The 12,256-nt window shown below is 42.2% G+C and overlaps 2 protein-coding genes across 4 annotated transcripts in view; one reads left to right on the forward strand and one right to left on the reverse strand.

The window, feature by feature from the left end:
* The window catches only part of LOC106807613 (iron-sulfur protein NUBPL-like), a 15,667-nt gene extending 5,488 nt beyond the window's left edge, over nucleotides 1–10,179 (reverse strand). The window contains exons 1-11 of the mRNA XM_014810005.1: nucleotides 10,167–10,179; nucleotides 9,160–9,375; nucleotides 6,815–6,928; nucleotides 6,188–6,274; nucleotides 5,338–5,431; nucleotides 4,797–4,836; nucleotides 4,364–4,454; nucleotides 3,629–3,722; nucleotides 2,751–2,830; nucleotides 2,139–2,265; nucleotides 1,640–1,722 (exon numbers count right to left, since the gene is read on the reverse strand). Coding sequence (XP_014665491.1) covers nucleotides 1,640–1,722; nucleotides 2,139–2,265; nucleotides 2,751–2,830; nucleotides 3,629–3,722; nucleotides 4,364–4,454; nucleotides 4,797–4,836; nucleotides 5,338–5,431; nucleotides 6,188–6,274; nucleotides 6,815–6,928; nucleotides 9,160–9,291 — 942 coding nt within the window. The 5' untranslated portion in view covers nucleotides 9,292–9,375; nucleotides 10,167–10,179. The remainder of the gene's footprint in view (nucleotides 1–1,639; nucleotides 1,723–2,138; nucleotides 2,266–2,750; nucleotides 2,831–3,628; nucleotides 3,723–4,363; nucleotides 4,455–4,796; nucleotides 4,837–5,337; nucleotides 5,432–6,187; nucleotides 6,275–6,814; nucleotides 6,929–9,159; nucleotides 9,376–10,166) is intronic.
* The window catches only part of LOC106807614 (multivesicular body subunit 12B-like), a 7,877-nt gene continuing 5,218 nt past the window's right edge, over nucleotides 9,598–12,256 (forward strand). For all 3 annotated transcript variants that reach the window (XM_014810008.1, XM_014810007.1, XM_014810006.1), the window contains exons 1-4: nucleotides 9,598–9,971; nucleotides 11,380–11,490; nucleotides 11,645–11,741; nucleotides 11,914–12,043. In XM_014810008.1, the coding sequence (XP_014665494.1) occupies nucleotides 9,903–9,971; nucleotides 11,380–11,490; nucleotides 11,645–11,741; nucleotides 11,914–12,043 (407 nt within the window). In that variant the 5' untranslated portion in view covers nucleotides 9,598–9,902. The remainder of the gene's footprint in view (nucleotides 9,972–11,379; nucleotides 11,491–11,644; nucleotides 11,742–11,913; nucleotides 12,044–12,256) is intronic.

The following is a 12,256-nucleotide window of genomic DNA, read 5'->3' on the forward strand; positions in this document are numbered from 1 at the left end:
ATAGTTACCATGCAGGGTACGTTCCGATATATCGAACCGTACCCAGGATACCCTCCGATAGTACCCTGGGGGACATAGACATGAGCTTTATTATGTCTACGGCTGCTAATGTTACATTCGTATGAAAGGTGTTAAGCTCGTCTCTACAACACAACGACACACAAGGAAACGCGAGTGGGAAGGACATCGCGTTTGGGATACCATCAGGCATTATAATTACACGAACAACAACCGATCTCTTGCCCAGGACACGTTATCTGTGAATAAAAATGCCTTCTTTCACTTACGTTAGTGCCAGCCATTCACGCATGTTATTGACAGTAGCCCTACTCATGGATGCCTTACAATGCATATCAATGTCATGCAGCTCAATGCAAATATCAATGTCATGCATCAATGTAATGTCAAAATCATGTAATGCCGCTCATACAATGAAGGAGCGACCGCTTTTGTTGTACATTCTAGGTTAACTGACATCGGAGATTTTAAATCCACCACGGACCATGGACAGGACCTAGTCATGAAAACATGTGTATTGTACCTTCACACATCATGGCATACATAAAATAAAATCTACATACACTATACATGATGCATACATATGGTAACAGTAAACATATCACGAACATGTTTATACATCTATTGTATAGATATGTGTTCACGATATAAACATGTATTAATGGTTCAGAAAATGTTTAAATCCGGGATCCAAAAGGGAGAGGGAATTAGAAATAGCGTAGCTCTACAATAATGATTAGCACCATTATAATCACATTAAAAAAGGCATGACCGTGACTAATTTTTAGGCTAAAATGGAGGCAGATGTGGAGACAGAAAGACCAGGACTATTATCGCTCATAGGGTCTATGTCCCCCAGGGTACTGCCGGAATGTACCCTGGGTACGGACCGGTATACCGGAACGTACCCTGGTAACTATTTGATATGGTTAACTTAGGGTTAGGGTTAGGGAGTAGGCGTAGGAGACTCCCTAGACTCGTTAGTGGAGTAGGCGAGGAACGGTCCGGCATATTAGATAGTAGCAGGGTACGTTCCAGCAGTACCCTGGGGGACATTCACAGCACTATTATCCTAGCTGCATTTAGGCCTATGACCACTTAGTCTCAGACATGTTCAAAACATGTTCTAAAACATGAAGAAACCCTTTCAAGGAACTTAGACTGGTCTCATTGATTATCTCATCACCTACTACTTTCAGGAAAGCATATATTAGATGCATTCCTGTTATTATTATGTATTCGTTTGTTGTGTATGCATGACATGCATTGATTATTGTATGCATTCCTTGCATACGTCACATTGCAGCATACACACGACTCCATCGTCACATGTTGTACATGTGAATGAAATAAGTTCATTGGATTTCGTTGAAAACTAAGAATTCATATTTATCTTGTGTTAAATCCAAGAAATTAACTTACTATCGAAATTTTTCGATCTCCCTTCGGGACTCGAACTTCATGATGTCACCTGCTGCCATCTATGGTGACGTCACATCCTGATGAAGATTTCCCGAAGGGAGATCGCAAATTTTGATAGTATGTTAATTTCTTGGATTTAACACAAGATAAATATGAATTCATTGTTGTACATGTGACTGACGCTGCCGCAAGGGCTTACCTCTGCAGATGCTGGGGATGATGCGGTAACAGGCGTGCCTGCGTCGGACGTTTCACGAATTGTCACGTTCAACGGGATATCACCTAGTTGAAAAAAATTAAATTAAAACAGTTTAAAACAATAACAGTATTTATTGTTATACTTCTTTTATATAATAACACACGAACGTACATCGAATGAAGGAGAATATATAGACACGTATATACATTGAATAAACAATAGTAGTGATCAGGAGATTGCAACATTCTTCGTTCAGCTACATCGATGTGCGCACACAGGTATGACACGGACGTCAGTACTGAGCTTACACGTAAACACAAGGCCTTCACGTTTCTCGCTAGTTGTGAATGTGTGCAACTCACCCTATTCATTTAATATTTAACGGTTCTGTTGCTGTGAGACGGCCATGTGGAAGGGTCAGCGCCAATTTATTGTGTCTGTACCTAACACGTTTTACCGTCGTTAAATAAAGTTTTTACTTACTTACTTACTTACTCACCTAGCACCTGAATACCTGTGTCCTCACTGAGTCTCTTTGCGCCGTCTTCACCAAATATGTGGGTTTTGTGGCCGCAGTTTGGACAGAGGAACACACTCATGTTCTGCACCACTCCGAGAATGGGAACCTGATGGAGAGATCTAATGATTAAGATAGAGATCAACGACGCTCACTCTATGCACTGCGTGTCATTCCTTACGATGCTGTTTGCGTTGGATACGTGATGATTCCATCAATCACGTCTGTAATGACATATTAAACTATATGTAACCCGGCCGTCTCTGCACCTTCGCTCAGCCACACCCTGTGGATAGCCCTTATATATAGCTCAACAAACCCCTGGAACTTGTCCTTGGCCAGGTGGGCCTGGCAATGCCCTCTCACTAAACATTAAAATTTTATCGCGTGATTGTAGCCTATCAAACCTACCCATGTCCCTAAACTATTCAAACTACCCATATTAATAGACATTTTTCTATCCAACTTACACATGTCGCTAGAGCTTGGCCCATCCAATCTACCCATGTCACTAGAGTTTCGTCTATCCAACCTACATACGTCACTATAGAGCTTGTCATACTCTGTCACCGTGTAACTGCTGCAATCTCTTACCTTCACCTTCTTAAACATTTCTGCGCCGCGTCGAACATCATGAAGAGCGATGTCCTGCGGAGTTGTCACCATCACAGCACCTGTCAACAACAACAAAAACAACTACAACAACAACAACAACAACAAACACAACAACAACAACTACAACACCACCACTATCAACTACTACTACAACTAGACAGAGGGCACTCAAAGAGAGTGCATACCTTCGCGAGCGTGTAACATGTATACATGTGTATAACAGCTGGCTCCCTGCTGGCTGCTGCTGACTGGACGCCCTAAGGTGAGCTGCTGCTGACTGGACGCCCTAAGGCGAGCTGGTGCTGAATCGATCGATCGGTTGAGCGTGTGTCTAACAGCTGGCTTGCTGCTGGCTACACACACACACAAACACACACACAAACACACACACGAACACACACATGAACACACACACGAGAGCGATTACATTACCTCCCTGCAACTCCGTTGCGCGGAGGTAACAACAACAACAACAACAACAACAACAACAACAACAACAACAACAACAACAACAACAAAAACTACTACTACAACAACAACAACAACAACAACAACAACAACACCACCACCACCACCACCACCACCACCACCACCACCAAAAACAACAATAACTACTAATACAACAAAAAACAACACCACCACCAACAGCAACAACGACAAGAAAAACTAAAAAAACAACACCAACACTCACAACAACACTAAAAACACCAACAACACCAACAACCGCCGCCACCCCCGCTCCTGCCCCTGCCACCACCACTACTACTACCACTACACCTTCTGTTGCCATGGGACAATATGTTCCACCATGCAACTTGAAGAACATATGTAATTGATGTTCATATTGATGTTTTCACCTGAAACAGGAACGTTCTGGCATATGGTTAGCTGTGCATCTCCAGTTCCAGGTGGCATGTCAACAAAGAGGTAGTCCAACTCCCCCCATGCTACCTAGAAAATACATCAGCAGTTATATACACGTGTTATAGATGATACTGCAATTACAAATAATCATAATTATACCACCTACAAATATACCCATAGCAAGTTTAATGAATTTTGGCATTATTATCTTTTATCTAATCATGTAACAAATGAAAAATAGATGAAGATGGAAAAAAAACCTTCCAATTTATCAATTTACAAGTTTAAAAAACTTCATGTTCATTCAAGAAACACCGATCGCATGGCTTTCTGTCAGGTAACAAACAGCATGTGGGTAGTTGTTTTATCCTCGATCTCTGTTGCAAGAGTGAGGATGTAATGTCTACAAGGCATAACAATAATGGCTGGGCAACCCACAACAATTACAACAATGCTTAGACAACCATCAGCAATAAGATTAAGGACTGAGCAACCACCAGCAATGACAAGCAACCAACAACAAAACAGTAGTGCCTGAACAATTTAATTTATTAAGAGTAAGGGTTGGACAACTACTGAAAATGAAAGTGAGGGCAACCACCAATAATGACACTAAGGACTGGTAAGACAAAAACAATGAGACTGAGACCAGGGCAAAAATCATTGCTGAAAGTGAGGCTAGGGTTATTAGTATAGCACTCCACTGAGAAACGAGAGTTTACACATACATCGCTGAGCAGTTGCTGTAGAGCAGAGGTAACCATCAGACCTCTCCAGACAACAGGTGTGTTCTTGTCAATTAAAAACCCCATGGACATACTGGAATGCAAAGAAATCGACATTCGTGTTTTAGCAACGACCTTCAGTGATGTGTTTCTTAACCCTTTTTTCCACTGTTGCGTCCACTTCTTCTGTATCTTATGATTCTTACAGCTTATATTACTTCCACAGACATCGCTTAACCAATTCCAGTAATTAGACGCAAAGCTTGTATAACTAACAACATGACGCTTATATGTACTGCATATATTATGTATTTTCATTTGTTATTTACTCTTAAATATTATTTTTTTTTTTTTTTGTAAATTCTATTTCATGCAAACTAATAATTAATCACATTTCCTAATAAATCACAATAAAAAAGAAATCGCTATCACTTACCACATTAAGCCATAGTTATTCAGTGGTATGATCTTTTTCTCTGTGATCAGGATAAAGAGTCTTATTCATAAAAACCAACAATTCATATTAGATTAAAAATTCTCATTCAATATTAATAGAAGTTTTGCTCTAGATGTTGCAGTCGTAAAGTGATCTCATATAGCAAGGAAAGAGACTATACTGAACAATTCTAGATATAACCCAGAACCAGTACTGAGTATAGAGAGTACATGATAGCTTCAACAAGGAATTACACAAAGAATTATATCGGACTGATTTTAGTTTCCTACTTCATAGTAGATACTGCAATAAAAGCAGGGGCAGTTAACCTTGGAAACTAGTGTTGAGTCTAGAGCAATTAACCTGTGATTGACCAATCAGCCACCATGAACCACGATCCATGCGATGGGCCAGAGGTACATCACAGGCAAGTTATTACTAGCAATCGATCCACGTTTTATTGAGGGAGAAACTGTGAAGGATGCATGACCACATCCAGCTAAATCTCGCTGGGCCAGCATCCAGTCACATATACCCTTACCATGATTGATCTTTGCCCGCTCTCCATCTAGGTTCATCATTGTGGGTACCGATGGCCCATAAATGTCTGCATCCAAGAGGCCAACTTTGACATGCTGCAATAGAGAGGAGTCCCTTGACATACTGAGGTGCTAGGTTCATTTCTAACGCGACATGCATAGTTACACAAGTTGAAGACATGGTGAGGTGCTATAGGTCTAACGAGGATAATTACTAGTGCTCATGCATAGTTATACAACAAGATGAAGACATACTGAGGTGCTAGGTCTAACGAGGATAATTACTAGTGCTCATGCATAGTTATACAACAAGATGAAGACATACTGAGGTGCTAGGTCTAACGAGGATAATTTCTATAGTGCTCATGCATAGTTATACAACAAGATGAAGACGTGGTGAGGTGCTCCTGTTGTTATAGAGTACATCACTTCTAGCCACCTCTGCTCTAGACTACACGAGAAACTGTCGATGCCGCTGTATTTTGACCCTTACAATTTGTTCCACCACGTTAATTCTGAGTATCGAAAGAGATTTTGCATGTTATATTTTATATTACATAATATAGAACGTAAAATATAATTAAATAATATGTCAAAATCAGCATAAATCTATGATATTTTTACTTAATATTATTACGTCAAACTATCACACATTTATGCTTTGATATCTGCATACGACTGTTCTTATGCTATAGAAGTCATACAGATTGTGATAAATAATACCAAATTTATCGGTGAATGTGTTGAATGATAAGCACCGGACAAAGTAATTGTATGTGTGCCTTGTAGGTAGCACGTGCATTTAGATGCTACTGACAATTAAATTTAGAATCATAGCTTTAACCTAGCTACCCTGTCGAGGCTTGACGTTGCAAGTGCTAGGTTCACGGCTGTCGTTGATTTTCCTACCCCACCTTTTCCTGATGCAACCAGAATAATCTGCAACAAAGCTTCAAATTACACTTGTGTGATTATTCATAACAATTCCAAAATATTAATATTAGCACAAAGTTGAGTAAGTTTTATTTTGTGCATTAGTACACATATGCATTCATACTGGCATCATAATGATATATTATTTGCTTACTAGCTTAGCATTATAATCTTGTTGCAAAAACCAGATGTGCATATATGCATGTGCTGTACAAGGTTACCTGAGTGCGCCATAGGGTCTATGTCCCCCCAGGGTACTGCCGGAACGTACCCTGGGTAACGGCTCCGGTTACCGGAACGTACCTGGCACTAAATACTACTACTTAATATGCCGGACCGTACTTCGCTACTCCACTAATCGAGTCTAGGGAGTCGCCTACGCCTACTCCCTAAACCCGAACCTAACCCTAAACCGCTAACCATCCTAACCCTAACGGCGAACCATATCAAATAGTGACCAGGGTTAACGTTCCTGTATACCGGACCGTATCCCAGGGTACGTTCGGAGTACCCTGGGGGACTAGACCCCCTATGAGCTGTACTAACATGTTTCACTCCCGGAATTTTCTTCTGTTTTGGAAGACTTGCTGCTCTCAGCTTTTGTTGATGCTCCTCCAGACGTACAGCTTTGCTTTTCTCTGTGGTGTCTCCTTTACCTGCCTACAGTAGTTGGGAAACGTGAATATGCTACAGCAAGACCTACTGCTACTCACATATACATATTACAATAAGAAGCAAAACCTCTTTGCACGAGCACATCGTCGTGTAATTTTGTGTCAACTTCAAAAAATGTCTAGACTACTGGCTACAACCCACTAACTTTCACAGATCAATTAAAACTCTAGTTTTTAACCTACTAAAAACATTTAGTAAATGAGTACGTTTGTTGGCTAAAGAACATTTTTTTATTGCACTGTGGAATACAGTCAATGCATAGGCCAATTAATGTCCCAAGGACTCCCTTATATGGTTTCTTCATATTTTGCTGTATACTCTGCAAAGAAGCAAATATCTAGCTATTCATAACACATGTTCACAGCTTTCCCTGGCCCAGCCCTACACCAGCGGCAGACCTAGCTTTCAGGAGATGGGGGGGGGGGGTTGATATTTGAGTGAAGATTGCCAAAGCACAGGCACTTGGAACGTCTCAATTAAAAAAATATAATAGTAAATAAACACGAAATGTATTTACTACCAAAGTCTTAATGTTTCTCTACTCTATCTCGCCTATTATTGCTAATAATTACCCGTAAATGCTGGTTAAATGCTCATCTGCAACACACAAGTACACCGCACGCCTTCCCTGTGCACAAACAACATGAATAAGAGAGTTCTACTAGTAAATACATTTCGTGTTTACATTTTTTTTTTTTGAGACGCTCCAAGTGCCTGTGTGCCAAAGGCACGCGGTGCTAGGGTGGTCCGGAGGTATGCCCCCATTCCACCTGGAAAATTCAGGCAGCTGTGTGGTCACAAAGGAAATCCCCATGCAGTTTCTATCAGCCTACAAACTGACCTTTTTTTTTTGGCCCCATTTTACTAGTATCATAACATTAGTCAGTGGCTGAACGGCGGGGTTGCGAACCCCCCAACCCCCCTCTAGATCCGCCACTGTACACATGTACGTAGCTCTTCACCCTGCAAGCAACAGGTTCCTCACTGAGGCGGAAAGGCAACACAACCTTGTCTGTCAGTCTTGTACATTATTGTATCCAAAGCGAGTGTAGCTCCAGGTAACAGCCATACATATCGTCAGACCCAGGGGCGTAAATCCGTTCCGAGGAGTGGGGGATGATCACGCGAAGGAAGGGTCTGGCCCTCCCCCCAAAATTGTTTGAAATTAGACCCCCTCAGATGCGTTTTCTGCGCGAGCGGGGGGGGTACCCCTGGACCCCTCCCCCCCCCTGTATACGCCCCTGCAGTAATTGAAATGATTTAGGTCTGCCCATGTCTCCAAATTATCATAATTATCTGAACTTTCAAGTGGGGCACGGAGGAAAGTTTTTTTTTTTAATCTCAGGGGATATTTGTACAGGCCATCCCCCCTCCTTCAAGAGCAGGGGGGATGCATCCCCCCCATCCCCCCGGGATTTACGCCCATGGTCAGACCTATAACCTTGTACCCTCGTAAATATAAGTCTTCAAAGTCCAAGGAACTACATCGAAGGCGGAAAGAGACAAAGTTGATCAAATAGACAGATCAATACTGCGGATCGCAGTCACCCTAAGCCTTATAGCTCTAGTAACTATAGTCCGGGTACAGTTGCCGTCCGCCAGCGGCAAACGTACGTGGGCTATAGTTACTAGAGCTACCTATAAGGCTTAGCTCTAGTACTATAGCTACCTACGGCTAAGCCTAGTCTCACAGCCTGGGCTGCGCGCCCCTGGTACAAGGAGAGCGAAGGGCTACACGGGTAGGGCTAATTAAGGCAAGTGGCGAGCACCCTCTCCCCGTTGCCATAGGCATATATAGTATAGGTATCACCTATGTATCATGTATGATATCATCATCATTCATGGTCTGTCTGCCCTGGTCTGCCTAGGCTTGGGGTCCCTTGCCCCTTGGAGTTGGGGTGTCACTTTCCCCCCCCGGCCGTAGATAGAGGGTCACGTGATGTGGCTGCACTTGTGTTAGGATTAGGCCCTTGTGTTAGGAATTTAGGGTTAGGGTCAGGGTTTAGAGTTTAAGGGTTAGGGGTAGGATTAGGGTTACTGTTAGGGAAATAATTAAGGCCATGTCTCGCACGGAAGCATGATTGTGGAATCTTTCTGTGGCAGATTTGGCCTTTGAAGCGTACGAAGTGACTAGTGCTGCCACGTAACGGCACCCTCCATCTACGCCCGAGGGAAAGTGACACCCTTGGAGTTGGAGTATACCCAAACATACTTACACGTTGATCTGAAGAAAAATAACAGACACGGTGGTGGTTAATTAACTTTGACGTTTTCTGGCTGCCTACAGTCACGTCTAACAAAGCTGCGGCTCTATAAACTAGACAGGACAAAAGTTTTTGTGAAGCCATATCGCTGAACCAGCTGATGCTGATTTACCAAAACATTCTAAATCCAAAGACGTGCGACTCCCAAAAAGTTGTTTTGATGCTTCACTGCCATCTATCGTCACAAAATGATACATATAGTGTGTTTAGTAGAAAATACGCAATCAGAGAGATATAACAAGGCAGAATCATTGAGAGACTCCTGACTATATAATTATAAATATACAAGAAATAAAAGCATTTTAAGATATCATATAGTACTTGTGTAGTGTGTATTTCTGTTTTCCATAAGCATTGCACAGTAGATAGCGTGGTTCCGGTTCCGGTATAAACATATTTTTTGTGTACATGTTTCTGCTGGTCTGAGAGTTCACATTAATTTATTATTATGTACTAAATAGCGTGTTATACCAAATACTGGTGTTACTCTATTATAAGTCACCTAGGTAATACAGCAGCTAACATTGTTAAAAGTTAGAAGAAGTAATGTGACAGACATTGCTGATTCAGTGATTGCAACTGCAAGTGCAAGGCATAGAAAGCTAAGAAACGTCGTGTACAGTGGACTCTGAACTCTGTAATATCATAGTCACAGTGTATCATACACCATACATACAGTGCCAGTGGGCGTTATTATGGAGAATCCGATCACGGGGCTGTGTGTGGTCACCGACAGGCAGAATTGCCCGACAGGCTACACAGTAGTATGCATCTCACATTAACATTATTCTTAAAAACGCGTTCGTCTTCACGTCAGCGTTATGCATGACTATTTGACTGGAATTCCCATCTTGTTATATAGACTATAAATTATAATATAGAACTCGCAGTGAATTTCTTGTATGAGTCAATTCCTGATGTGTTGTATGGTCATGTATTTGGTAGGGTTCTTATGAGACATGTCCTCTGCGTGTCCGTTACACATGATACGGCCATGGGCCTGCCTATACCTGTCTGTCTGCCTGCCTGTGTGTATAGTCTTTCTCTCTCGTCTCTTCATCTCTCTCTCATCTTCTCTCTCTCTCTCTCTCTCTCTCTATTCTCTTTTTTTCTCTCTATCTCTTTTCTCCTCTCTCTCTCTTCTCTCTCTCCCCTCCTTCTCTTCTCTCTCTCTCCTCTCCTCTCTCTCTCTCTCTCCTCTCTCTCTCTCTCTCTCTCTCTCTGTCTCGTCTGTCTCTCTCTCTCTCTCTCTCTCTCTGCATATATATCAGGAGTAGATAATAGGAGGAGTGTGCCATCAATAAACAAGGGAAATCGTCATTTACTAGCCTTATAATACTACGATTTACTACGCGTAACTCATCCAACTTGAGCCTCAAATCGGACACAGTACATTCGCCTATCATCGTGGCGAAATCTGTTTCCTCGTTAGACACCCGCAATCCGGAGATACAGCTAAAACGTACGACACGATTCTCCATTCTTTGGCCATCAAGTCCAACGGCCATGCGCGCCTATAATTCAAACAAAGGCAGCTACCTAAGCGAGCATGCCTACATAAAAGGCAGCTACATAACTCAGCGAGGCATTGTGTGGCTCGCTGCTGGGAGATTAGGCATCAACACTCGCGCGAAATAACCTTTTGACCCGTACAGAGCTACACAGGCCACCTCTTGCTACATAGCTGCCCCATGCTTCACGCACGCACGCCAACCCGCATGATTAGCTCGTCGAGTGTATGCGTCCGATGTCAATCTCCCGCCCGAGCCACAACGCCACATTCCGCATTCCGAAGAGACAAACACAGGCTTTACACAGCGATACTGCGCGGCCAGTGTTGCTGCCTTTTGTCTGAATTATAGGCGCACAATGGCGTTGGATTGATGGCCAAAGAATGGAGAATCGGTGTCGTACGTTTTAGGCTGTATCTCGGATTGCGGGTGTGTTACGAGCGAAACGATTTCGCACGATGATTAGCGCGGAATGTACTCGCTGTGTGCCCGATTTGAGCTCAAGTTGGATGAGTTACGCGTAAGTAATCGTAGGTATTATAAGGGTAGTAAAATTGACGAATTTCCTTGTTTATTGATGTCACACTCCTCCTATTTATCTACTCCTGATATATATATATATAATTTATAAAGAAAATAACGTAGCATTCATTTCACATAGATTGATAAGACCTTTGACAACAACATCGATGCGGACCTGTGGAAAGATGGCTTCTTTAGCCGGAGGATGCTTCGCTATCTGTGCATCACGAGACACTTTCCTCTGGAAAATGTGCGTTGAAGTATCCTTTTTCACTTAGTTAACTTGTGTTTTATGAAGTATTCCATGACATATATAAGTGTAAATAAAGTAAATTGAATTGAATTGAATATATAAGGGCAAGTTACACGTATCTTATTGTTTGTGGGTTTTCTGTTAAATATAGGGTACGCTGAACAATGTGTTGGCAGACATAGCTGTACTGGGTGAACGGAGTCCAGTTCCACAAGGATATAGTCTCGTTGATCTAACAGTTGATACACGTAAGTGCATACATATGTAAACCTCTGATTAGAAGTACACATGTACTAAAGTCAGCCGTACAGTGTTTTTTCTGCTTTTCCTAACTTGTACCAATGCCTTACATATTAGAACAGGTTATGTGTAAGAAATAACATGAAATGTGTAAACTTGAATGTCCGTGTTAACGTATAGGAGAGCGTGCAATGAAGAAGAAACAGCTTGTGGTGATGATGTTGCCGAGAGACAGTGCCAGCTCAGCTGTGTGTGAGGTGATCATCCTGAGTCGTATGCGACGACCCCCAGCGGGATACACGATCGCAGGGTAAACCTCACTAAGCGCTAGCATGCCTCCTATTGCTAGAACCTACACACCTCTGTCTCTACCCATGCCTTTGTTTCTATACTTACCTCTGTATGTACCCATACCTTTGTTTCTATACTTACCTCTGTCTGTACCCTTACCTTTGTTTCTACTCTTACCTCTGTCTGTACCATTACATCTGTCTCTACCTATACCATAGTCTGTACCCTTACA

The sequence above is a fragment of the Priapulus caudatus genome, unplaced genomic scaffold (genome assembly GCF_000485595.1).
Source record: "Priapulus caudatus unplaced genomic scaffold, Priapulus_caudatus-5.0.1 Scaffold225, whole genome shotgun sequence".
Classification (NCBI taxonomy): domain Eukaryota; kingdom Metazoa; phylum Priapulida; class Priapulimorpha; order Priapulimorphida; family Priapulidae; genus Priapulus; species Priapulus caudatus.